The sequence below is a fragment of the Herpailurus yagouaroundi genome, unplaced genomic scaffold (assembly GCF_014898765.1).
Source record: "Herpailurus yagouaroundi ecotype Mexico unplaced genomic scaffold, PumYag 140, whole genome shotgun sequence".
NCBI classification, from domain to species: Eukaryota; Metazoa; Chordata; class Mammalia; order Carnivora; family Felidae; genus Herpailurus; species Herpailurus yagouaroundi.
The window spans coordinates 41,037,680-41,061,003 of NW_024412395.1; the positions used below are offsets into that span (position 1 = coordinate 41,037,680).

Sequence of the window (23,324 nt, forward strand, 5' to 3'; positions counted from 1 at the left end):
GCTTCATTGTGGGACTACACTGTGGGGCTTCAAGCTGTGTGGGCTGCATCTGGTGCTGCAACGTAGGGAGGAATACTGTGAAGGGGGGGCAGTCTTAGTGGGAGGACCTGTGGCTGGAGAACTTCTTGCCTGCCTGCACAGCGGAATGTGTGTCTTAGCTGAACACTATGAGGGCAGTTGGGAGAGTCTCCTACTTAGAAATACATTATGAACTTACCCTCATTTTGAAATGGCAACCCCATTTTGGACTTCCCTTTTCAGCTACTCTTCCTGCAGCTGAGTGTTTTCCTCCTGCACCCACTTTCCTGCCACTCATCAGTACCTGGGCACCTGTGGCTGAACAGTGAGAATGGGACTGCCAGCCTGTCCCTGCAGTCTAGGACCCCTGACCAGGTCATCCCAGTTCTGTTCTGCTGCCTCTGGTGCTGTCATGGTAGCAGGAACGAGGGAAGTCCCAGTCCCTGATCACACTGCTTGTGGACTGAGTTAGGACTCAGACCTTTGGGGGTATGACTCTGATGCGTGTTGTGCTTAGGGAAAGCAAATGAGGAGAAACCTCACTCTTTCTTTGTATTTTTGACCTTAAGAGTATGTGCCCCCAAATAAAGCAGAAACACAATAAAACCAAACAAATCACCTCCACCCCTGCTGCCCCCCTCCCCCGACCCCGTCACTGTTCCTGTAACTTAGATATTGGGGTAGCCTGGGAACCTAACTAGTTATGTCTGCAGCAAGAGCATTCTGAGTCCCAAACAGTGGGCTAACAAAGGAAGGCTTGTAACAATCACAGCTTATTAACAAGATTACAGTTAATAATAATTAATAAGCAATGATCTCACTGATAGAGTATTCCTATGAAGCATTAGCACACTCCGTGCCATATAGTAACCTGAAATAAATGTTAGTGGCTGCTATTACGATCATCACCAGCATTTTCAGGGTGGAAAGAGTCATGCTTCCCATACTTATGTGCATATGAATGGTCCATTTAAAAAGACACACAGGGCTGTGACTGATTCCAAATAGATGGAGATACCAGTTTTAATACTGTGGATAGAATACTTGGAAATGTTGGGAATAATGGCAGACACCCTGGGGTGGGCCTGTCCCAAATCAGCTTAGATTTTTGTTGGAGACAGAAAATCAAGTCCTGAATCAATAACCGTAAGATTAAATGTAGCGTCTCTGAGCACAGCTGGAGGAGAAGTTTGTTCATTTGCTTATTCATTGAGCACTTAGTATGTGCCAGGGGCTGTGCTCTTCAGAAAAGGGAGCTAGACACTCTGAGGCTCCAGTGTGTAGGAGGGGTTTTTAAATAGGGAGACAAGCAGTGGATAATGAGTCCACACTGGAGCAGCAGGACTAAAGGACATTTTAGAATCATGACAGAATGTCTTCTGTCACAGCGCGGAAATTATTTTGTCTTCTAAACCTTAAAGAGTGTTGTAAAAATAAACAAAACAAAACTCTCTCAGACCCTTTGATCCTAGATAAGCCTGTTGCAGCTCATTCACCAGCCTGCTGATAGTATGTATCGTCCGGGTTATATTGATGAAGTAACTTAATCCAGGTGGCTGAGTTCTATTATACCACACTCTGATCTGCCACATCCCATTGAATCTCTCACTTACGGGCCTAGACTGTGTAGATCCAAACAGGAAACACAAAGGGCACAGAGGACATGGCCCTTGTTCTCTAGGACACAAGCCAGTGTTGGGTCTGTAGTAACCTGTGCTCGCAAGGGGCTCGGGTCTTTAAATTAGAAGTGGCTATTGGTAGAAGCCATGTAGGATGAATATTGCTGTTTTCTGACATCATGTTCCTCCTCTTTTGCCAAGATGGTTTTCCATGCTGGTTTTCTTTCTTCAAGGTTAAATTCTGTAGTCAAGCATCCCTTCCCATGCTTGTGTTTTCTGTGTGCTGGGAGGTTTTCCACTCTATGCTGCTAAAGGAGAATAAAATCACATCATTCTTTCTGATTCATCTTGAACAGATGCTATAAAGTTTAATTCTAAGGATCAAATTCTCTGCTTGACTTTATAATTGTATTTTTGTTCTTCTAGAATCTCTCCTGCATCTTTTCTGCATTAACCATTGTATCACCATGTCCTCTGCCCCATATACAAATGCTAATTTGGAAAAAAAATGTTTATAGTTTCAAAGGAATTTAATGAGATATGAATTCTTTTGTGAGCAATTTATCTTTAAGAGGGGATATATCATCTCTAGATTACATAGGTTTACTGTTAACTCTCAGATACTTTTAGACAGCTTTTTCATTATCTTACCAGCCTTTGTTCCCTGGTAGAATGACTTAGTTTATTTCCCGTGATAAGCAACATTCTTCTAATGTACCAAAATACATTGTATGAAACATAACTTTGATAAAAATCTGTGTGGACCGGAAAAGTTTCATTGATCACGGGGAGGGCAGTATGCTTGTGTTAACTCTCAGCAGCCCCAGCTGTGCCTGGCCTCCTTCAAAGTATTTTGGTCTCTCATTTCAGCCACAATTACAAGTTCATCCGAAAATGATGACCGGAGTGGCTCCAGTTTGGAATGGAATAAGGACGGAAGCCTAAGGTTAGGGGTACAGAAAGGAGTGCTTCATGATCGCAGGGCAGATAATTGCTCCCCAGTGGCAGAAGAGGAGCCCCCTGGGTCAGCGGAGAGCGTGCTGCCCAAAACTGAAGCCTCAGTTGGAGATGGTCCAGTCCCTTATTCTCAGAGCTCCAGCTCGCTAGTAATGCCACGGCCCAACTCAGTTGCAGGTAAGGTCATGCCTCTCTCCAGAAGGGTTATCTCACTGGGTCTGAGGTGCCCCATGCTCACTCTCTCCACTTGGGAATCTGGTCCAGACACCAGCCAGATTTGTGATCGTGGGTCAGGCACTTACCTTGTCTAGGCCTCAGTTTACCCACCTGTAAACATGATAAGGCTGTCCTTAATGGTCTTTAACTGATCCTTCCACTCTGGAATTCTTTAAATCTAATATTTAGACTCTATGGCACTTCATGTATGAAGGAAGAAAGTACCAAAAATTTTGTCCTTGTTTTTGGTACTTGAAGCTTGAGTGAATTTGTACCTTCTTATTATATGTTGGTAAACGGGTCGTTTACAGTGAGTTTGTTAATACCAACTCAAAGAATTTTGAATCCAACTTTCAAACTAATTTTTTTATAATCGAGGCTCATCATACGGATAGGAGGTCCTCTTGCTGTATCCTTCAGTTATAAGGGAGCTCACAGCATGAGCCATAAGCAGCCCAAGTGCGGCCTGTCAGTCAAAGAAATGAAAACGGGAAAGACAGGCACTCCTTAGTGGAATGGGGTCAGCTGGAACAAGAAGGGGGTACAAAAGGGGTGACTGTTGCTAGTTGACAGTCGGGGGTCCTCAGACCAGGAGAGCAGTTTGGGATGGGCGAAGACAGGAACTCTGCATCCAAGCTGTCCTGCCTGCTCTGACGGTCCCGAGTTTCTAAACTCCACGCTCCTGGGTTGAATTTAGAAGATGACCTTGTTGCAGTTATTCTGTTACCGATGTAGCACTGAAAATTCCCCCTCTACTAACACTCCCAGGTTCTGTCTCCCTGCATCAAACGATTTTTCTCTACTGTTCCTTGGGGATGTGGCCAGCCAGACTGGTTGTTCTTGGGCATTCTTTTTTCAGTGGAACTCTGAAGCAGCTGATACATAAATGGCCCTAATGGAAAAGTTCTGAGGCGCAGCTCTAATTCACTTTCAAAGGAAGTAAATGGCCTTGTTCCAGAAGAGGGATTTGGCACGTCTGCCAGAGAGAAATACTGGGGAGCGTTATGCGTATTGAGTGATGGTTCTTCCGAAAGCTTTTATGCCCTCCCACCACTATCCTGCTACATACAGCAAAGTGTGTTACACCCAAGGCCTTTTAGACTGTGTCTATCTACCTAGTTATGATGAACGATTCATTTATATGATCCCAGAACCTGATAGTTTTATTGACTTCAACAGAATAGCAAACTTGCATTCAATTTAATCAAGCTATTTTAAAATTAGTAAATGCATTAATACATTAATAGTGTTGGAAGCACCCCATTTGGGGTTATGTTTTCTGCCTGATATTCTTTCATGTGATCTCCTGGCATGTGGAGTGACAGTGGGTGTGAGCTGAGTTTTTCCAGGAGACTGCGGTGATTATAGAGCAGCGCTTTCTGATTTCTGCTGTGCTTATTCATTAGCGTCTCTGTACGCACTTGAGCTAGACCTCCTGTGGAATGGGAGGGTACCTCTGGGTTTGAGCGTGGCTGCCTGGCCTAATGGGTTTGCTCATTTCTTCTGTGTTGCAAATTTCATAAACTGAAAGCTTGTTTTGGAAGGAAATAAGCAAGTTCCTTACCTCATGGTACCTTTTAACAAGCAGGAGTCTGGGAGAAACTTCACTGCCTGCCTTCCTACCCCTGAAGCTGGACCTTAGTTAAGAAGTAATGGCAACTCATATTAAACAAAATAATAATAATAATAAAAAGTAATGGCAAGACTTTTCCAGTATCATTGAAAAGAAAAGATTCAGGTCATATAGACTGTGTGTAGCACTTTGTCTAGTGATTAGAAGGCCAGCTGTTACAAACAGGGTAATAAACAACCCTCAATGTTAGAAGGCCTTAAATAATATGTCACAGACCATATATTGCAATCCCTGGGAATTATTTGCATCTGAAGATCCATGCAAACACAAATTGCCATTTGGGAAACATCAAGTGAGTACATTTGGCATATGAGGGCAAGAGTAAGGACTGGCAGATGAAGGAAAGGCGATACCAGGCTTCTGGTTGCAGCTGCCCCAAGGGACCTGCCTGCCCCTTCCCCCAGGGAGTGAGCCTATGGAAGTGAGTTCCTGAGGTTGCCAGCCTTTACTGTCAGTGAGCCTGTTACAAAGAACTGTGGTTGTCTGTTCACTGTTGTGTCTAATACAATGAAATCAGTAAAATTCTTACGTCAAAGACTATAAAAATAAGTTGGCTAGGTTTGGAGATTGTTTCACTGTACAGAGATTTTCTTTGTAAAGGTATCTGTTGGAGCGGAATTGGTTTAAAATGCTGCAGTCAGGTTATTACTTTATACTACATCAAATGTGTGGCATGGGCACCTCATTCCTTTATTAGGAAACAGGAGGAGAAGCCTTTAACATGATATCTTAGATAATCTAGAAATTGGGTAATGAGGTTCCACTGTTTTTGACTAACTTCTTTTTCTTTTGAATTGCTAAGTGGATCGCAGACACTGTATGTAGTTTTCTAGAATACCAACAAACAGAATTACCAGCCAATTTTCTTGAAATTCCAACTGGTCATTGCCTCGACTTAATAGTGTTTACCTTTGATAGGTTAGTCCATGGTATTCAACCAATGTTTCTTTTTGTTCCAATTAGAGAATTTCCCTTCTGCTCCCTCCACCCCACTCCACCCCATCAAAAAACTCTCCTGCAGCATCTTAAAATACCCTTCTCAGATGGTCGATGTGATGTGTGTGTATGCACATGGAGCTACTAGCTGTAGGTTTACGGCAGCATAAAATTATTGTTTTCCCTCTGCTTTTTCTCAGCCCTGAGTTGTGTTGAGGATTTTGAAAACAGTTATCGTTAAATACTGGAAGTGAGTCTAGCTGTTGTGCTGGTAATATCTGAAACTCTACTGTACACATGTGTGAGAAGGCAACACGTGGTCCAGGTCGCTTGCTCTGGTAGGTGGGGAGCACCTAAAGCTTCACTGCCCCAACTCAAGTCTCTCTCAGTGGCCGTGACAACGCTGTAGGAAGCAGTGGTAGCTGGCAGCTCCGGTCTTGCAGCCCCACTGAGCCACGGTCCGTTTCGCTGCATCTTAATCCCATTTGCAATGGAGAATCAGAGCTTCGGAGAGGGTGAGGCCACTTTGTTGCACACTTTGGAGCCAGAGCTATAGTGACGGTAAATCTGAAAACAGAGGTGTTTGAAGCCTCACCATCTCCTGCATCTGTGTCAAGTTAGGGCTGTTATTTGCAATCCTCTCTTTGGAATGCCCTTTGTATACTCTCCTATTCTTAGTCCTTTTAGTTGTCACAAAATTATAAACTGAATGTCATGTTCTAAGGGGTTAGGGGAAGAAGAGAAATAGGAAACCCTTTGGAGGCTCCAAGTGTCTTTGAGTTCTCTAGGGCTGAAGCAGCAGGCCAGATATTTGTGGCTGTTCCAGCTCCAAACCCAACTTGGCTTATGGGTTACAGCTGTGGCTGATCCTTCTCCCCCCACCCCCGCAGCCTCCAACATGTGGTGTGTCCACAGTGAGGCATGCTGAGGAAAGGGGGCATTTGCAGAGGCCTGGGTCAGAGTCCCAGGTCCCAGGCAGGAACCTAGAACTATATGTTCCAAGCGATATTATTGTAGGGAGCCAGAGTAATGAGTTTGGTCCTGGTGGCCCTCCTGGAAGTTTCACACACCCTACTTGTGAAGGACTGAGATTGAAGCTAGAGGCTGCCATTGGATTCCCATAAATTAGGTTTATGTGGGAGTCAGTCCTACATAAGGACTTAGCCGAATGTTTCTAATAGGAAAGATTGGTGTGGAATATTGACATTAGCGTGCACACGATGTGTACCTAGGCTGTGGATATACACCAGAAGGATCCAGGAGTATACGTGTATGTTGTTGTGAAGTCAGGGCGTCAGATGTCTCTCCTGGGACTGGGAAAGTGAGTAGGGCATGGGGTGGATTGCCCTTTGGGGAACGTGGCAAGAGGGGACATGCCTTGGAGCCGCCCAGGTGCTTATTGAATGGAATGAGGGGGGTGGTACTAACAGTGATGAAAGCCCCAGGAGGGGAAATGGGGAGGACCCAGATTGGTCAGATGGTGCTGGTCAATGGCTGGATGCTGTGCAGCCAGAAGGCTTTCGGCAGACAGATGGCCCAACTTGACTTTTCTCCCTCAAAACTTGGTCCCGCTAATGATTTTACCAGTCCTTAGAAGCCCTAGCCCTCAGAATGCCACTCCTGTTCCCCACTCATTTGCCCTCAAATGATGCCTATATTTTATTATCCTGGAAGAGAATTGTACATGTAGGATCAGCAGTATCTTAATGTTGGGTCACTCAACCCACAAACAAATTAGGTTAATCCTATTTAGAATTCTCTCGTTGTGACCTAGGATATATATGTAAATAAGAGGAGGCTCTTTTTTTTTTTTTTTTCTTTTTTTCTTTTAGGGTAAAAACATACTGTGTATTTGTTAAGGTTTGCTAAGAATTAGCAACATTATTTTGTATTGGTTGTTTTTATTTTTTATTTATTTTTAAATTAATTAATTTATTTTTAAATTTTTTAAATATATGAAATTTATTGCCCAATTGGTTTCCATACAACACCCAGTGCTCATCCCAAAAGGTGCCCTCCTCAATACCCATCACCCATCCTCCCCTCCCTCCCACCCCCCATCAACCCTCAGTTTGTTCTCAGTTTTTAAGAGTCTCTTATGCTTTGGCTCTCTCCCACTCTAACCTCTTTTTTTTTTTTCCTTCCCCTCCCGTATTGGTTGTTTTTATAATCGAACTTGTATGTATGCTCGCATAGACCCTTAATGCATTTTAACTGGTACCTGTGTGGTGTGACTTACTGATTTGATCAGAGGTAAATATTACTTGTTTTTAGAATTTTTAAAAATACACATAAAATAGCATATAACGTATACATAAAAATGTAAAGCTTAGGAATGTTTATTTCTGATGAAATCCACATGGCTCCTTTCACTGTCCTGAGCTGACTGTTAGTGTTCTGAGCACCGTGGAATTGTACAGCAGAATCTGCTCCCTGAGTTAACTAGGTTGGGATTCCAGCAACAGCAGAAGGCTCTCCAGAATTGCAGGGAAAGACCTCTGGGACCGTGCTCTGTGTCTGCAGTATGTACTGCAGCTGTATTGAGTGACACGTGATGGTCAAGTTTCATAAAAATTGTTGGTGAAGTCTGTGTCTTTCCAGGAATGATGGAGAATTCTGGAAACCATAGCAGCACAATTTTAAGAATGAGGGACACTTGGTTTTTGCCACTTTTCGGTGAACTCCTTGCTGGAAAAATAAGCTGGGATGGGCAAACAAAACTAAAGTTACTTTGAAGTGAATGGAAAGCCTGAACGGAATTGCTTAGTAATTTATAATTTGTAGTAGTTTGGGTATGATATTAAAATCAACTTTGAAAAGACTAAACTTCAGTTTAATATTACAGCAACAAGCTCAACCAAGTTGGAGGATCTGAGTTATTTAGACGGGCAGAGAAATGCCCCTCTTCGAACGTCAATTAGATTGCCGTGGCACAATACAGCCGGAGGTAGGGCACAGGAAGTTAAAGGTACTTATCTTTGCATCTGCTGGGATAATGGATATAATGAGCACATTCACTCAACATTGAGGATCTGGGATAACCAGCGTTTAAGCCAGCTCATTTAAAACCATGACGTGAATTGTGTGTGTGTGCTAAAAGTTTGTTAAATGTGCTAGGAGGCCATCCTTTAGTGGTTTGGGACTTCTTTTTTTTTTTTTTTTTATAAATTTTTTTTTTCAACGTTTATTTATTTTTGGGACAGAGAGAGACAGAGCATGAACGGGGGAGGAGCAGAGAGAGAGGGAGACACAGAATCGGAAACAGGCTCCAGGCTCTGAGCCATCAGCCCAGAGCCTGATGCGGGGCTCGAACTCACGGACCGCGAGATCGTGACCTGGCTGAAGTCGGACGCTTAACCGACTGCGCCACCCAGGCGCCCCTGGGACTTCTTCCTTAAAATATGTGATGAACTCGTTTCTGGAGTTGGAAAATAATTCTGCAGTATATTATTTTGGAATGAGGAGTAATTTAACACTCACTGGATATTTTTTGTGACCAACAAAGAGTCAGCTTTGTTTCATTTCCCTGGGCTGTTGGTCACCTCTTAAGTCTACCCGTAACACACAGTCGGGTGGTCGGGAACCTTGCCAAAGGGGCCACTCATCATCACACCAAGATGAGAGCTGGGGCCCCGTCTCTAGGAAAACATTTCCATTTTACTAACACAGTAGCGGAAGGAGCCTATCTTAAACACTGTTTCAGACAAACCGATGAGGCCTGGTTTGGCCACTTGAATCCCTTTTCCTAATCCTCTGGTGTCTGCCCTGACTCATGATTAAAGAAATAGCAAGTCATTTTAATAGGACCCTTTGTAAAACCAACAGGGGATTATAAATGAGGTATTACACAAGTATTCATAGAACCAGACTGGAAATACGGATTCCTTGTAGGGTAAACCTAAATTTAGGCTAATACTAAGTATATCAGTGTATAAAATTATGACATTCTTCTAAAATAATGATTGTTTTTTGTTTTTTGTTTTTCTAAGCACGATTTGCTCCCTACAAGCCACAGGACATTTTGTTGAAACCCCTGTTGTTTGAAGTACCAAGCATAACAACGGACTCTGTGTTTGTGGGAAGGGATTGGCTCTTTCACCAGATAGAAGAAAACTTGAGGAACACAGAACTGACAGAAAATAGAGGAGCCGTGGTGGTTGGAAATGTGGGCTTTGGGAAGACCGCAATCATTTCTAAGTTGGTGGCACTTAGCTGCCACGGAAGCCGCATGAGGCAGATTGCTTCCAGCAGCCCCAGTTCACCACCAAAAAGTATGTGCATATTTAACCACTCATCTAGTTTATGATATTCGTGTCAGGTAGATGGGGGACATTGCTGTGGGATAAACAGTCCCCATGTTCCTCAAGTTGTTCTAGCTGCCGTACCTGGTCTGCCAGCACATTGGGAAACCTGTTTGAACCCTTCCATCCATCCTGGCACCCAGGAAGCCATCACCTGGGATGAGAACAGCCTTCCCTGGGCTTGTCTCCGCTGTAGGGCCTGTGAGGCCTGATCAGGTGCCCTGGAGAGTTCGGGTCCTAAAACCAAGGGGGTTCGGCTCCTGGCAGAAAAAGCCAGGAGGAGTCTGTGCACAATTCTTTTGTACCCTGTTCTCCACAGCCTTTGTCCTCTGTGCTGGGTTTACTCATAGTATAAAAACTAACTTGAAATAGAAGCCAATATTTGAGTAATCGCATCTTATTGTATGTATAATAAACCCATTAAAAGAAAGTGTCTCTAACATGGTGAACAGGAACAGTGAGCCATGAAAGTTTATTTATATATATATATACACACACACACATACATATTTATATTTATTTATATATATTTATATGTATATATGTATATATATATATATATATACATATATATATATATATATGGCGAAAAGACTTTATATAAAGAAAATGAAAGAAACCAGAAAGAGCACTGCTCCTGGGAGGGTATCTGGGTGTATGGGGGGCAGGGCTGAGAGGGACACTTTGTGTTCTCCGTTGGACCTTTGCATTTGGAACGCTGTTCACTCATTACCTATTAAAGTACTCTTTGGGTCTACTCAAGCAATCCGTTCACTATCTCATCATACCCCTATTCTGATGTTGTAATGATGAAATTGGCCTCTTTCTCGGCAGCTTCGGATTCCTCCCAGGATCTTCCTTTCACTCCGTTGCTTTCACCGAGCTCTTCTGCAGTTGTTACCAACATGGCCAAAACACCCCCTGGGTCTGGGTCTGATACTCCTGAGAACCAGAGACCAAGAGAGGATGCAGTGAAATACCTCGCTTCTAAGGTAACCTGCTCCTGCTCTAGGGGACTCTTCTAGAAAGAGAACAAGATTTGTTAGTCTGGCTTCTGAGAAAGGAATAGAAAAAGGGATCTTGAAACAGAGATAGTTCTTTAATGTAAAAAGGTACCTTTTGATAAAATAGTGATCAAGTACTCCAAGTAAAAGGTATTAATGAAAATAAATATCTCCAGACACTGGCAGGGGACTTTGATTCATCTTAAACAATGGATTGAGGGGCGCCTGGGTGGCTCAGTCAGTTAAACGCTCAACTTCAGCTCAGGTCATGATCTCGTGGTTTGTGAGTTCGAGCCCCACCTCAGACACTGTGCTGACAGCTCAGGGCCTGGAGCCTGCTTCAGATTCTGTGTCTCCCTCTCTCTCTGCTCCTCCCCTTCTCATACTCTATCTGTCTCTCTAAATAAATAAATAAACATTGTAAAATTTTTTTAAAAATTAAAAAAAAATGGATTGAAAGAATTCCTCAAAGTAGCAGGTGGTATCACAGGTGCCACAAATCCATCCTTACAAGCATGTGCTGTCCTTCACTTGGGAGCCTTGAACGTGATCCAGTTCACCACGCCTGTTCTCTGTTGCCTGGGGACTTTGGTTCCCTGCATCCCTCTGTCAGAGGTTTCTTGTGAGGTTAAAAAAGAGACTTGGCTGACTTTCTCTTGATAGATTCATGGTCATCAGGGTCCTTCTGAAATTTTCCATCTGCTCAGCGTCTGTGACAAGTTCATAAGCCACCCTGTGCATTAGAACAGTTACGTCTCTCACTGCTAGTGACCTGCTGGGGTCTCCCTGGGCAGCAGTGGTGGGGCAGGCAGAGCTGGGGAGCATGAGGTGGATGGTGCCAGGGGCATCTAGGAATGCCCCTGGATTCAGAGGAAATGCTCTGAGGGTGAGTTTGGTGCAGGGGACTGAACAGAAGGCTTTTTTGCCCCAAATCTTTGCTCCTTGCTTCTCCTTCTCGGGTGAGAGCTGCTCCTCACTGGCGTAGGCGGCTCCAGCCACTGATTGGCGACAGTCCTCTAGTCAGAAATGAGCGATCTGAGATGAAGAGTATAGTGCAGACTTCAAAGCCACCCTGCTATAGTGATTTTTCAAACGACTTTGTGACCTGCAATAAGAGATATATTTTACCCGGAAGACCTGTGCACGTACTCAAAACACACAACTGAAGCAAAAGCATCACAGTAATTCTCGCAGCCTTATATAACCAACTTTATGAAATGAAAACAAGTTGTTGTGGCTCCAGACTGGTTTCATGACCCACTGTTGGGCTGACAGACTTCTTGGGTCAGACACGGTGCTTGACATAGACCGGGGTGCTGCCTGTCTTATTGGTGGTTTCTACAAGCTTAGGGATCCTCCTGTGTTCCTGCTCATCTTTCCAGGGCAAAGGGGAAGGGCAATCAGCTTTCCTCAGAGTGTGGATGATAATTTTAATCTAAAACAGAAGTCACACAACAGTTCCAAATTGGCCATGTCTACTCTTGCCACTTGCTTTTAAGAGTCTACAGACCTGGAATCTAATCCCAGAGCTTCCACTGCCTGCCCTTGTTACCTGGTGAGGCATTTAACCTGTGTGCAGTCTGCAGCTGTGAACCACACCTGGTGAGGCAGGGTTGTGAGGCGCTCTGGGAACAGCAGGCACTCAGACCCTTCTGGAGAACAGAAAGCACTTTGCACACATACATTTTTACTTTTTTCACCTTCCTTTTCTCATACTCCCTGTTCCTCCTTGTATTCTCATGTGGGAATGTATCAGAGTTTCCATACATCTACAGAGCTCTTCTCCCAGGACAGTTCTGCACCTGGCACTTTCCTTGGACTCTAAGTAGCCTGCTGCCCCTTCAAATCCATCCCAACAAAGGCAACACTCCTTATCTCCTCAGTGCTTGGGAAGGAACCTCTCTCCTATGTGTCTCTTCACGCTATAGGCAGACGTTTGGTAATTTCTGATTTTGGTCCTTCAGACTCTGGTGTTGTTGAATATCTCCGGTGTCAGGTGTGTGTGCGGGGAGGAGACTAAAGGTTTGAGCTAGGCTGCTGGCCCTCCTGTCTGGGAAAAAGAAGCAGCTGTAGGTGTGCCTGGGAGGCTCAGTCGGCTAAATGTCTGACTCTTGATTTTGACTCAGGTTATAATCTCACCTTTTGTGGAATCAAACCCCTCAAGGGCTCTGCACTGACAGTGCTGAAGCCTGCTTGGGATTCTCTCCCTCCCTCTCTCTCTCTCTCTCTGCCCCTCCCCTACATGCATGCACCCATGTGTGTGCAGGCTTGTGCTCTCTCTCTCTCTCAAAAATAAATAAATGTTTGGGGCGCCTGGATGGCTCAGTCGGTTAAGCGTCCGACTTCAGCTCAGGTCATGATCTCACAGTCTGTGAGTTTGAGCCCCACGTCGGGCTCTAGGCTGACAGCTCGGAGCCTGGAGCCTGCTTCAGATTCTGTGTCTCCCCCTCTCTCTGCCCCTCCCCTGCTCGTGCTTTGTCTCTCTCTGTCTCAAAAATAAATAAAAACATTTTAAAAATAAATAAATAAATGTTTAAAAAATTTTTTAGCGTTTATTTATTTTTGAGAGAGACATGGAGTACAAGACGGGGAGGGACAGACAGAGAGGGAGACACAGAATCTGAAGCAGACTCCAGGTTCTGAGCTGTCAGCACAGAGCATGATGCAGGGCTTGAACTCAACAAACCTTGAGATCATGACCTGAGCCAAAGTCGGATGCTCAACTGATTGAGCCACTTTCCTAGCCACCAACTTTATCTGCTTTTGGGGAGCAGCACATGAGTTTCCCAAGGAAATGCTGCTATTTTGAAAGTAGGAATGAAGTGAATGTGGCACTTCTGGATGTTGAGTACATTGGGATTATTCAGAGATGCTCTAAGCCAGGATTGGCTTTAGGTTTTATGAATGAGGCTTATTCATTATTTTTGATACAGAGTACCTTGTGCTGATCTTAGTGCTAATCAAGATGGATTTGCGGCTGCAATTAAGAGTCTGCCCAGAACTTGGCAAACCGTGTGAATGAATGAAAGAATAACTGAAACAATTAAGCTAAATAATGACTCAGTGTTGGGGAATGGAAACAACGTATTTCATTCCCGTGGCAGAGGGGGCATCGCATGTGTTTGAGATCACGGAGGGAGCATGTCAAGAGGGGTGCTGACGGCTCTGCTTCCCGCATAGGTCGTGGCCTACCACTACTGCCAAGCTGACAACACGTACACGTGCCTGGTGCCCGAGTTCGTGCACAGCATTGCAGCTCTGCTGTGCCGGTCCCACCAGCTGGCTGCCTACAGGGACCTACTGATCAGGGAGCCCCAGCTACAGAGCATGCTGAGCCTCCGGTCCTGCGTGCAGGACCCAGTGGCCGCCTTCAGGAGAGGAGTGCTGGAACCGCTCACAAGCCTGAGAAACGGTACTTCCGAGCAGCCACCCACACCCTCTCTCTCTAGTCCAGAGTCCCTGGGACGGTCCTCAGAAGCATTTGGATGGGGGCGAGGGTGGGTGCCAGGCAAGGATGTGGGTGAATCTGTGCACTGCTCATTCCCTTACTCAGGACCATCTCCCTAGGGTCCCTGCTTGCTTCTTGAATGGTGTAGTTTTGAAAGAAATGCCTCCAATAAAGAATTCACTCCCCGTTGAATATTTCCAAAGTAGCTAATTTGTAACCATAGGTTATACAGATGACTTATGCCCTAGAAACTGTTGCCTGCATATTTTATATTCCTACCTAGTGGGGGAACAAGTTGGTTGATTGGAGAACTTGCCAGCTATTTTTTTTTTCAGGGGCTCTGCTCAGTTGAGTTGATCCTAAAGGCTTTTCTAGAAGTGTTCATTTGATTTTTTTTTTTTTTTTTTTTTTTGCCCTTGAAATACTCGACAAGGTAGGGGACATTAATGCTATTATGGGCTGTTCATTTCTTATCCTTTCTCCTCCTCATTCCTCACCTTTTAAGCTAGTTTACCTGCCTCCATAGCACTTTGGTATGGAAACAGATCTGTCATCATTTCTCCTCAGTTTCTTGGACAGAAAGTTGGTGCTAATAAATGGAAAACTAGATTCAGGCTTGTGGGAAAGAGCCCTGTTCTAGGAGTCTGTAAAAGTGAGGTTCTCACCACTGGCTGGCTGTGTGCCTTGGGCCAGATGCTTGGCTTTTGAGGGTCCCTTTTCATTCCCGGACATCCATTGCAGGGCAGGGGGGATTCTATGGGGAGGACCTAGCATCTTTTCCAGATTTAATCTCCATATATGCCAGTTATCTTAGCTATAGCTCACCCCAGTGAAAGGAGTGTATGAAGAGCTAACTGTATCATATCCATGGGTGAGATCCTGCTAATGTGTGTAATGCAATATGTTTCTGAAAACTGTTTTATAAGATTTGTTTTTCTCTTGGCTGTCTGCTCTGGTTTTCATTATAAATTTAATAGAAAATGTGCTTCTCTGAAAACCATTTCTTCTGCAATATGTAAACCTTTTTAGCTTTTCCTAACACTAAAATTCACTGGGTGGTGCCATTTTCTAGAAATGTATAATTTCTTAATTAAAAAATTATTTTATCCTTTAGAGCAGAAAATTCCTGAAGAAGAATATATTATTTTGATAGATGGCTTAAATGAAGCGGAGTTTCATAAGCCTGATTATGGAGATACGCTTTCTTCATTTATTACCAAAATTATTTCTAAGTTTCCTGCCTGGTTGAAGCTGATTGTGACTGTAAGAGCAAATTTTCAGGTGAGAAAGAATTCTCCAGTCTCTTTCCAAGACCTCATACCCAGAATTTATAGTGATTAACAACATAAACGGTTAAAAAGCGTTTAGCTGCTTAATTGAAAACTACATTAGGACTTTGAAATATTTAGTCCACAAAGCCCCAAATGAGTGAAACTCTGACCTTTTTACCTTCCATGAATCAAGATGTCAGGAAAGTCTCCTCTTAGCACTGCACTGTCCCTGCACTTCCAAAATACAAGAGTCCAGCCCTGGAAGTAACTCAATTTATCTACTGGAGTTTAAAGTTATTCCTGTAGTTATTTGTGTGGAATTGCAGTGGGACTTTGTTTCTTTTATTTTCTTTCCTTCCTTCTCTGTTTTGTTGTTTCTTTCTTCCTTTCTTTCAAGGAAGAAAAGATTTTTAAGGCCAATTCTGAAATAAGGTCTATTTTTTCATAAAACTTCAACATAAGATTCCACTTGTAGCAAAATGAAGTGCTTTTTTTTTAATTCTTTTCCTCATCTTTCCCCTCATTTGAACCCAAATTATATCTTACCAACCTTTGACTTCTTCCCTCTACCCCTGTCCTTTTTTAGTAAAGACATTACTCTTAGATTTTGATTTTTGCCCTTTTGTGATGATGTCTACTTAAAAATAGCATTTGGGTTCTTTTCTTTTCTCATTAAAAGTGGCATTAGGCCTAGCCTCACTTGACATTTGTTTTTATGGCCATTTGATTTATACCCTTTGCAGTCATTTATCACACAGTAAGCGGAATTTGGTAATCGATAAGAGCAAAGGAACAGGAGTCCTATATTTTCTGTACTAGCTGTTTAAATTTTCACAGGGTTCGGTTACCATCCATGTAAAATGGGAGTGATTATACTCAGCCTGCCCCCTGCAATTATTATATTCAGTGAGGACATGGGTCAAATTCTTCAGAAATGATAGTGGTTAGTTTATTTTTTTTTAATTGTTTTTAGTGTTTGTTTATTTTTGAGAGACAGAGAGAGACAGCATGAGTGGGAGAGGGCAGAGAGAGAGAGAGGGAGACCCAGAATATGAAGCAGGCCCCAGGCTCTGAGCTGTCAGCCCAGAGCCCGACGCGGGGCTTGAACCCACAGACCGCGAGATCATGACCTGAGCCGAAGTCGGACACTCAACCGACTGAGCCACCCAGGCGCCCCAGATAGTGGTTAGCTTAAAGAAAAAACCAAAAACTCCTCTCTGCTGTTAGGTGTGAGGAGAGTGCTTATCTTTCGGATGGGGATGGGATGCAAAGGGACACAGGGCTTCCGAGAGCTGGTGACGTTGTTTCTCGCTGCTGGTTACACAGATGTATTTAACTTTGTAAAAATTAATGACGTTGTGCAATTATGGTTTGTATGTTATACTTGAACTTAAAAGTTTACTTGGAATGAACAACAGTTAAAAAAAATGCTAGCAGGCTATCCTGAAGTACGGCACCTTCATTAAGGCATGCTGTGGCTGCGGTATAGCCTGCCGGGGGGCAGGGGCCGTTTCAGATTTCCTGGCTCGGTTATACAGTCCCAATATCTGATGCACAGAGAGGGATGCCTCTTATCTCGGTGTCTGGCCGTGTTCTTAGATACACAGTGCTGGTTTGTGTCTGTCCTTGTTATGTAACCTCTGCACAATGTAAGGATTATGAGTATTGGGTCACCTCAGGGTCTCACTGCCCCTGTGCTGGAATGGCCAGCTTGCCATTGTCTGCCCAGAGCTCTTACATCTTGCTCGTTTCTGAGTCTTCAGATGAGGGCCTCGGGAAAGCCATTACTGATTTGATCTCGCAACAGGATTTCTTTCACATAAGCTTTTTATCTTCAACTTATCCTATTACATGTTTTAATACAAAACAATGAGTCCCTGTAATCCATGAAAATCCTCCTTGAAAGAAAACTAGTGAATCTAGTTTGAAATGCAGCTGACATAAAAAAGAAATCTCTGTGGACTGACACTGTGGGTTTTTGGCGTTTTTTTTTTCCACAGGAAATTGTGAGCACGCTGCCATTCGTCAAGCTTTCCTTAGATGACTTTCCGGACAACAAAGACATTCACAGTGACCTGCATGCCTACGTCCAGCACAGGGTCCACAGCAGCCAGGACATCCTCAGCAACATCTCCCTGAACGGCAAGGCCGACGCCGCCCTTATTGGGAAAGTGAGCAGCCACCTGGTGCTGCGGAGCCTCGGCTCCTACCTGTACCTCAAACTCACCTTGGACCTCTTCCAGAGGGGACATTTGGTCATCAAAAGTGCCAGCTACAAGGTGGTCCCCGTGTCTCTGTCTGAGCTCTATCTGCTGCAGTGCAACATGAAGTTCATGACCCAGTCCGCCTTCGAGAGAGCACTTCCGATTCTAAACGTGGCCCTCGCATCCCTCCACCCCATGACGGATGAGCAGATCTTTCAGGCCATTAACGCGGGCCACGTACAAGGGGAGCAGGGATGGGAGGACTTCCAGCAGAGGATGGATGCTCTCTCCTGCTTCCTCATTAAGAGGCGAGACAAAACCCGCATGTTCTGCCACCCGTCCTTCCGGGAGTGGCTCGTTTGGAGAGCAGATGGTGAAAACACGGCCTTCCTATGCGAGCCCAGGTATGGCAGGCCGCTTCCTGCCTGCTGTTTGCAGGGAGTCTAATGTGCGATTGGAGAAGGGGTTGCAAACACAATTCACCCTTTTTTCCCCTCCTCTCCAGTTCACCCTTCTCAATGGAAAGGCAACACATGATGAACAATGCAGGAGGGCCGTGGAAAACCTTGCTGCTAAACAAAAACTTCCATCCTTTAATTGCTAGAAATTTGTATGCGAGTACATCCAGTGAGAGAGAAGCTGAGCAATGCCTGGTGACCTTTCTTCGCTGTCCTTTCTCTTCTAGACCTTAGTCCCCTTTATGGGAGTCACAGTGTGGTACATGCTCCAGGGAACAGTGGGCTTCTCCAGAAGCCACTCTCAGCTCAGCTTCCTCACCTTGAGTCTGTGCACTGTCTTGGACCCCTAGCATCACTGCTGCCCCTCTTGGGCATATAGCATCTTGTCCCAGGGATCAGATATGCCTGCAGGCCCCAAATGGAGCACAGTGATCACAGCTGGTTGTGATTATTTGCATTTGTGCTTCAGTGCAGTGTAACAGGCTTGGGGTCAGCAGGATTCAGATTCAGACCTCAGATGCCCCATTTATGAGGTGGTCCTGCGGCAGCTGCATCTAGGGAGTGGAAGGTTCCACTGAGGAGTCTCAGCAGGGTGGGGCCAAGACTCCGCTCTCTGCACTTCTCAGGGGAGGGAAGGTGGTAAGCCTGCCTCTCATGTGGCCTCATGCTAGTCAGAGTGAGAGGTCAGGGAATTTGAGGGTGCAGATGCTTTTGTTTCCTTATATAAGGGTGGGTTCTTGTCTACTACTTCTGCCTGGCCCTGGCCTTGGCATCACTGTTGTCTTGAATGGTTTCTGCTGTCTGTGAGTCATAATTGCCCCCGACTCGGTACCAGGTCCAGCAAGCTGCTAAACTGTTCCCTATGAGCTGCACTGGCCAGGTGACCAGATGCTGGGGTCCAGGAATGAAGAGGTGAAATAAGCATTTGTAAGCTGCACCACCTTCTTCCCCATGAGTACTGATTTGACATTGACCAGATGGGAGTCTGGCTGTTTCATGTTGGGGGTACTGTTGTTTTCTGAGGTAACACCAGGCTAAAAATGTGTTCTTTTGAGTCTGCTTTGAGGCAACAAACTGTAACTCCCAGGTTATTTAGCGAGACTGTAAATAACAAGGTGATATGTGTACCATATATTTGACATACTTAGCCAAGTTGGATCATTTTCTAGGAAGATAGGCTACAGTCGAGTTTGTAGAAACATAAAAACAAGTTGAGAAACTTCAACAGGGGATGTAGATTTGTCACTAGGGTTTGAAGCAGAGGAAGTTGAACTGTAGTCACTGTAAAGCCTCGCTCTGCTTTGGGTGGTGGGCAGCACTGAGGTAATGCAGCCTGGAGCAGAGCTCACTGTGCAGTGACTAGCAGACGTGTACCTGAAATGTTGGGCTCCTGAGTGCTGATGTGTTCCAAGAAGCATGTGTGGGGAATTACCCAGGGTAGGACCAGGACTGGACCAGGACAAGAGAGACATCCAGGGTGCGAAGTATAAGGAGTTCCTATTTGGTATTGTGCACATCAGCATCTACCCAAGACCCCTTTAGTCCTGGAATTTCATTCAGCAGACAAGGCTGGTGAAAGGACACTACTGGATGCATTTCAGCAGAAGTCTCTGCGGGCCCACCACATGCAGGGTACTGTGGCAGATTCAGAGAGTCCTGGGATAAGGGCCCAGCTCTCAAGGGCTTCCCACACAAGGGGGCAAGTGAGGGAGGAAGTGACCATGTGGGAAGAAAGCACTGCACACGTGGACTTTAAAAGGGAGGCTTCCAGCTAGGGAAGACCGTTTTTGGAAAGTGTTTCACATACATGAGGACATTTGGGCTGGGCCTTGAAAGATGGGTAGCATTTCTCTTCCCACCCTAATTAGTTGTAATTTTGCCCTAATTAGGGAGAAGCAGCAAAAAGAACCCAATACCCAGAGTCAATGACCTCTCACTTTTTATTTCTGTCTCTTTCCATGCATTTTAAACATTCTCCAAATCATCTTTTCTATATTAAAATCCCTATCCTGCATTTTTTTTTTTTTTTTTTTTTTTTTTGCTTACACATCATGGATAGCTTAGCAAGCAGTTTGGAAATCTTAGCAAAGTATCATTTTTCATGGGTGTGCAAACCTCCTAGTAGGCGAATAATGATGTACTTTATTTACCCTTACTGTGGGGCCTTGCAGTTGTTTCTGGGTTATTTATAAATAAAGCAACCTATTGTGCATGTCTTGGTGCTTTTCAGGAAAGGAATAGAATTTTCTTCTTTGTTTTCATTATTCCTTATGTTAGAATTACAGGAGCAGAATTAAAAAGATGAGTAAGTTGCTTAAAGTCTTCATGCACATCACCTAGACTGAAACATAATTCATATTTTGCAATATTTACTACATCTGTCGTCTTTTGCCGATAACAAGTTGTAGATACCACGACATTTTATCAAGTAACTGATTATGTACCTCAAAAAGACATTTTCACACTTAACCACAACACCATTGCCACACCTAAAATGTTAAGACTAATTTATCAGTATTATCACACATTTAGCTGTGACCAAATTTCTTTACTTCCTTTATATTTTTCTAGTATGTTTGAATCAGGATCCAGATAAGATCATGAAAATGTGTTTTACAGTGCCTCTTTTAATCTATAGATTTGCTTCTCCTTCTGTTTCTGCTTTGTCCTTGCATTTTATTTGTTTAAAAAGAACAACTGAGTAATTTGTCCTGTATGGTTTCCCATAATCTGAATTTTGCTGATTGCATTCTCATGGTATTTACTGTGTTTATCACCTCTATTTCCTGAAATTGGTCAGATTTTGTCTTAAAATATTTTTTGCAAGGATACTTAATAGATAGTATGTCTGCTTCCATCAGGAGGCACACAATGTCTTAATGTCTCTCGGAGGCCTGATGATTATTTCCCGGATCCATCAGTTCATTAGGGTTGCATCAGGAGTTTTAAAATCTTGAGCAACCTCCTATCTGCTGTCATGTCATGGACTTGAGGAATGAACAGATAGGATTTTAGTAGCTGGAAAAGAGGCTATTGCAGACAGAAGGAGCTGTCCCAAGTCATCATGTCAAATGGCAGGTTGTGTTTTGGCAACAACAAACCTAGTTTGGCTGGAGCTTTTGTCATGGGATAGAAGACTTAACAGAAGGATGTGCTAGGGAGAATAGACTTTAATCAGTCATCTCTGGAGAGCCCTCAATTGAGCAGGGCAAAAGTGCAGACTACCTACATTGGCAGGAGTGTGGAGGTTTGGACCATGAGAACCTGTGTGACAGCAGCAGGGACTTGGTGGACCTGGCTTTGGGATGCAGAGGGGTAGAGACTGGCTCTGCTAACATGAGATGGGTGGGCACAGCTTGGCCTTATAAGCAAAGTCAAGGAGAAGGGGGAGCTGTAGAGGACATCAGGGTGTTAAGCCACAGAAGCTAGGAGTGGCACTGTTCTTAGGAAGGGTAAGAAAAGCAGGAGGTGTGGAGCACGTGTTGCAGGACATGAGATGCCTTTTGCTTATAGCAGCTTGAGCTGGTGGGGTTGGCAGAACTGCCTGTTCAAGTGGGAGGGAAGTCTGATGGTGGGGAAGTTGGAGGTGAAGATGTGGCATCATTCATGGAGAAGTGGTGGAGGGGTCTGATGAGGGAGTGTAGTTAGCAGAAAGGGAGCTCTGACTTCTGGGGTATGGAGCAGAATTCCAGGAAGGAGGTTGGGGTGCAAGAGCTGCTGAGAGGTGAAGGAAGATGATAACTAAGAGGGAGTTTGGCTTCCCAGTGGAGGAGGAAGGTCCCACATTCTTAGAGATTCCTTCCATCCAGCTGTGAGGGATGGAAGAGGAGAGCACCAAAATTCTGGGATAAGAAGTGTAAGGGTGGAGAGGTTTGGGTTTGTTTGTGGGGAAAGGGTGGTTTTTTTTGTTGTTGTTTTAACACAGGAGTTGGAGGTGTTGTTGGAAAGGTGTGGGATAATGTGGGGAAACCTAACGGAAATGCAAGGGGATAGGGGCGGGGAGCACAGGCAACTTGTCTCCTCTGTATTCCCATTGAGGTGATTCATGGCACCATTCTGATGAATGTTGTTTATAGTCCTCTGGTAGCTGAGAGCTCCTCCAGGGAAGCACCTCACATTGTTCCCTGTGGAATCCTCCATATCAAGCATGGTGCTAGTTACAAGGTGGATGTTAATGAGTGAATGAATGAGAAATCATGGTGCACTGATAAAGTGCATAGGTGCTTGCATTAGGTAGACTGCAGTTCAAATCTCTTCTCAGTTCACCAGCTATTTGATCTTTTGGGCAAATCATTTGACCTGTCCAGGCCTCTGTTTCCTCATGTAAACAAACTGTTTAGTGGTTTGCGGGATTGTATGGTTTAGTGAAACAATTAGCTAAGTTTCTGCATCTGGTATATAATGAACAAAATTATAAGTGCAGGTAGCCTTAGAAAGCACTGCAGGATCTAGGAGGAAGGGAAGAAAAGTAAATGGGATATAGAGGAATGGAACACAGCTATCTAGTGATTACATGAATTGTCTCCTTAGGCAGGAGGCCACGTGCTTAGCTGAGATCACTAGAAGCCACTGAAGGATGCATGATCATTTCCCCATTAGGGGTGTAGCCATGGTACTTAGCCTAGTATGTCTTTGTGGTGGACACAGTTGGTGTGGCCATTGAGTTCAGCAGACTGGGAGACTAAGGATGGCTTAGGCTATGGCTGGGAGATGTGAGCCAGGTTGAACCCTGGGACCTGCCCATGGCTAGGGACTAGGGAACTAGGGAGGATATAGAGCCTGGACCACTGGTAGGTGGGAGGGAGCAGGAAGGGTGGGAACATGGGAGAATCTCATCTGAGAGGGAAAAACCCAAGCTTGAGGTGTGGCAGGTGGAATGTGTGCAAAGAAGTACAGACTGTGTGCTTGTGGAAGAGCTCTAATCCCTTACGAGATGTTGGACAAGGCACTCAGTGTCAGCATGTTTTTAAGTCATGCCTTCCCCTGAAGTATAAAAAGCAATCTCTTGGTCTCTACTTGCCTTCATTTTTTTCATCTCTAACATAGTTTATAACCTATTTGAAAAACAGGCAGGCAGTTGGATAGCTAAACACTATTTAAATGATGCATGATTTTACTCATCTAGATTAGTAATTCCCAGAAAACATTGGGGAGAATGCATTTTTTTCCCATAATGCTTCCTTTTCTCCACCATTACCTGCTTTCCCTCCAGAACAAAACAAAACAAAACAAAACAAAACAAAACAAAACAAAACAAAA

The 23,324-nt window shown here is 44.3% G+C and overlaps 1 protein-coding gene across 13 annotated transcripts in view; it reads left to right on the forward strand.

Moving 5' to 3' along the window:
• Positions 1 to 23,324, forward strand: part of TANC1 (tetratricopeptide repeat, ankyrin repeat and coiled-coil containing 1) — a 238,137-nt gene that overhangs the window by 170,866 nt on the left and 43,947 nt on the right. For 8 of the 13 annotated variants that reach the window (XM_040476354.1, XM_040476355.1, XM_040476356.1 and 5 more), the window contains 7 exons: positions 2,508 to 2,771; positions 8,225 to 8,347; positions 9,369 to 9,650; positions 10,515 to 10,672; positions 13,865 to 14,096; positions 15,247 to 15,413; positions 17,404 to 18,011. In XM_040476354.1, the coding sequence (XP_040332288.1) occupies positions 2,508 to 2,771; positions 8,225 to 8,347; positions 9,369 to 9,650; positions 10,515 to 10,672; positions 13,865 to 14,096; positions 15,247 to 15,413; positions 17,404 to 18,011 (1,834 nt within the window). The remainder of the gene's footprint in view (positions 1 to 2,507; positions 2,772 to 8,224; positions 8,348 to 9,368; positions 9,651 to 10,514; positions 10,673 to 13,864; positions 14,097 to 15,246; positions 15,414 to 17,403; positions 18,012 to 23,324) is intronic. The other 5 variants (XM_040476359.1, XM_040476360.1, XM_040476362.1 and 2 more) reach the window with 3 other exon arrangements.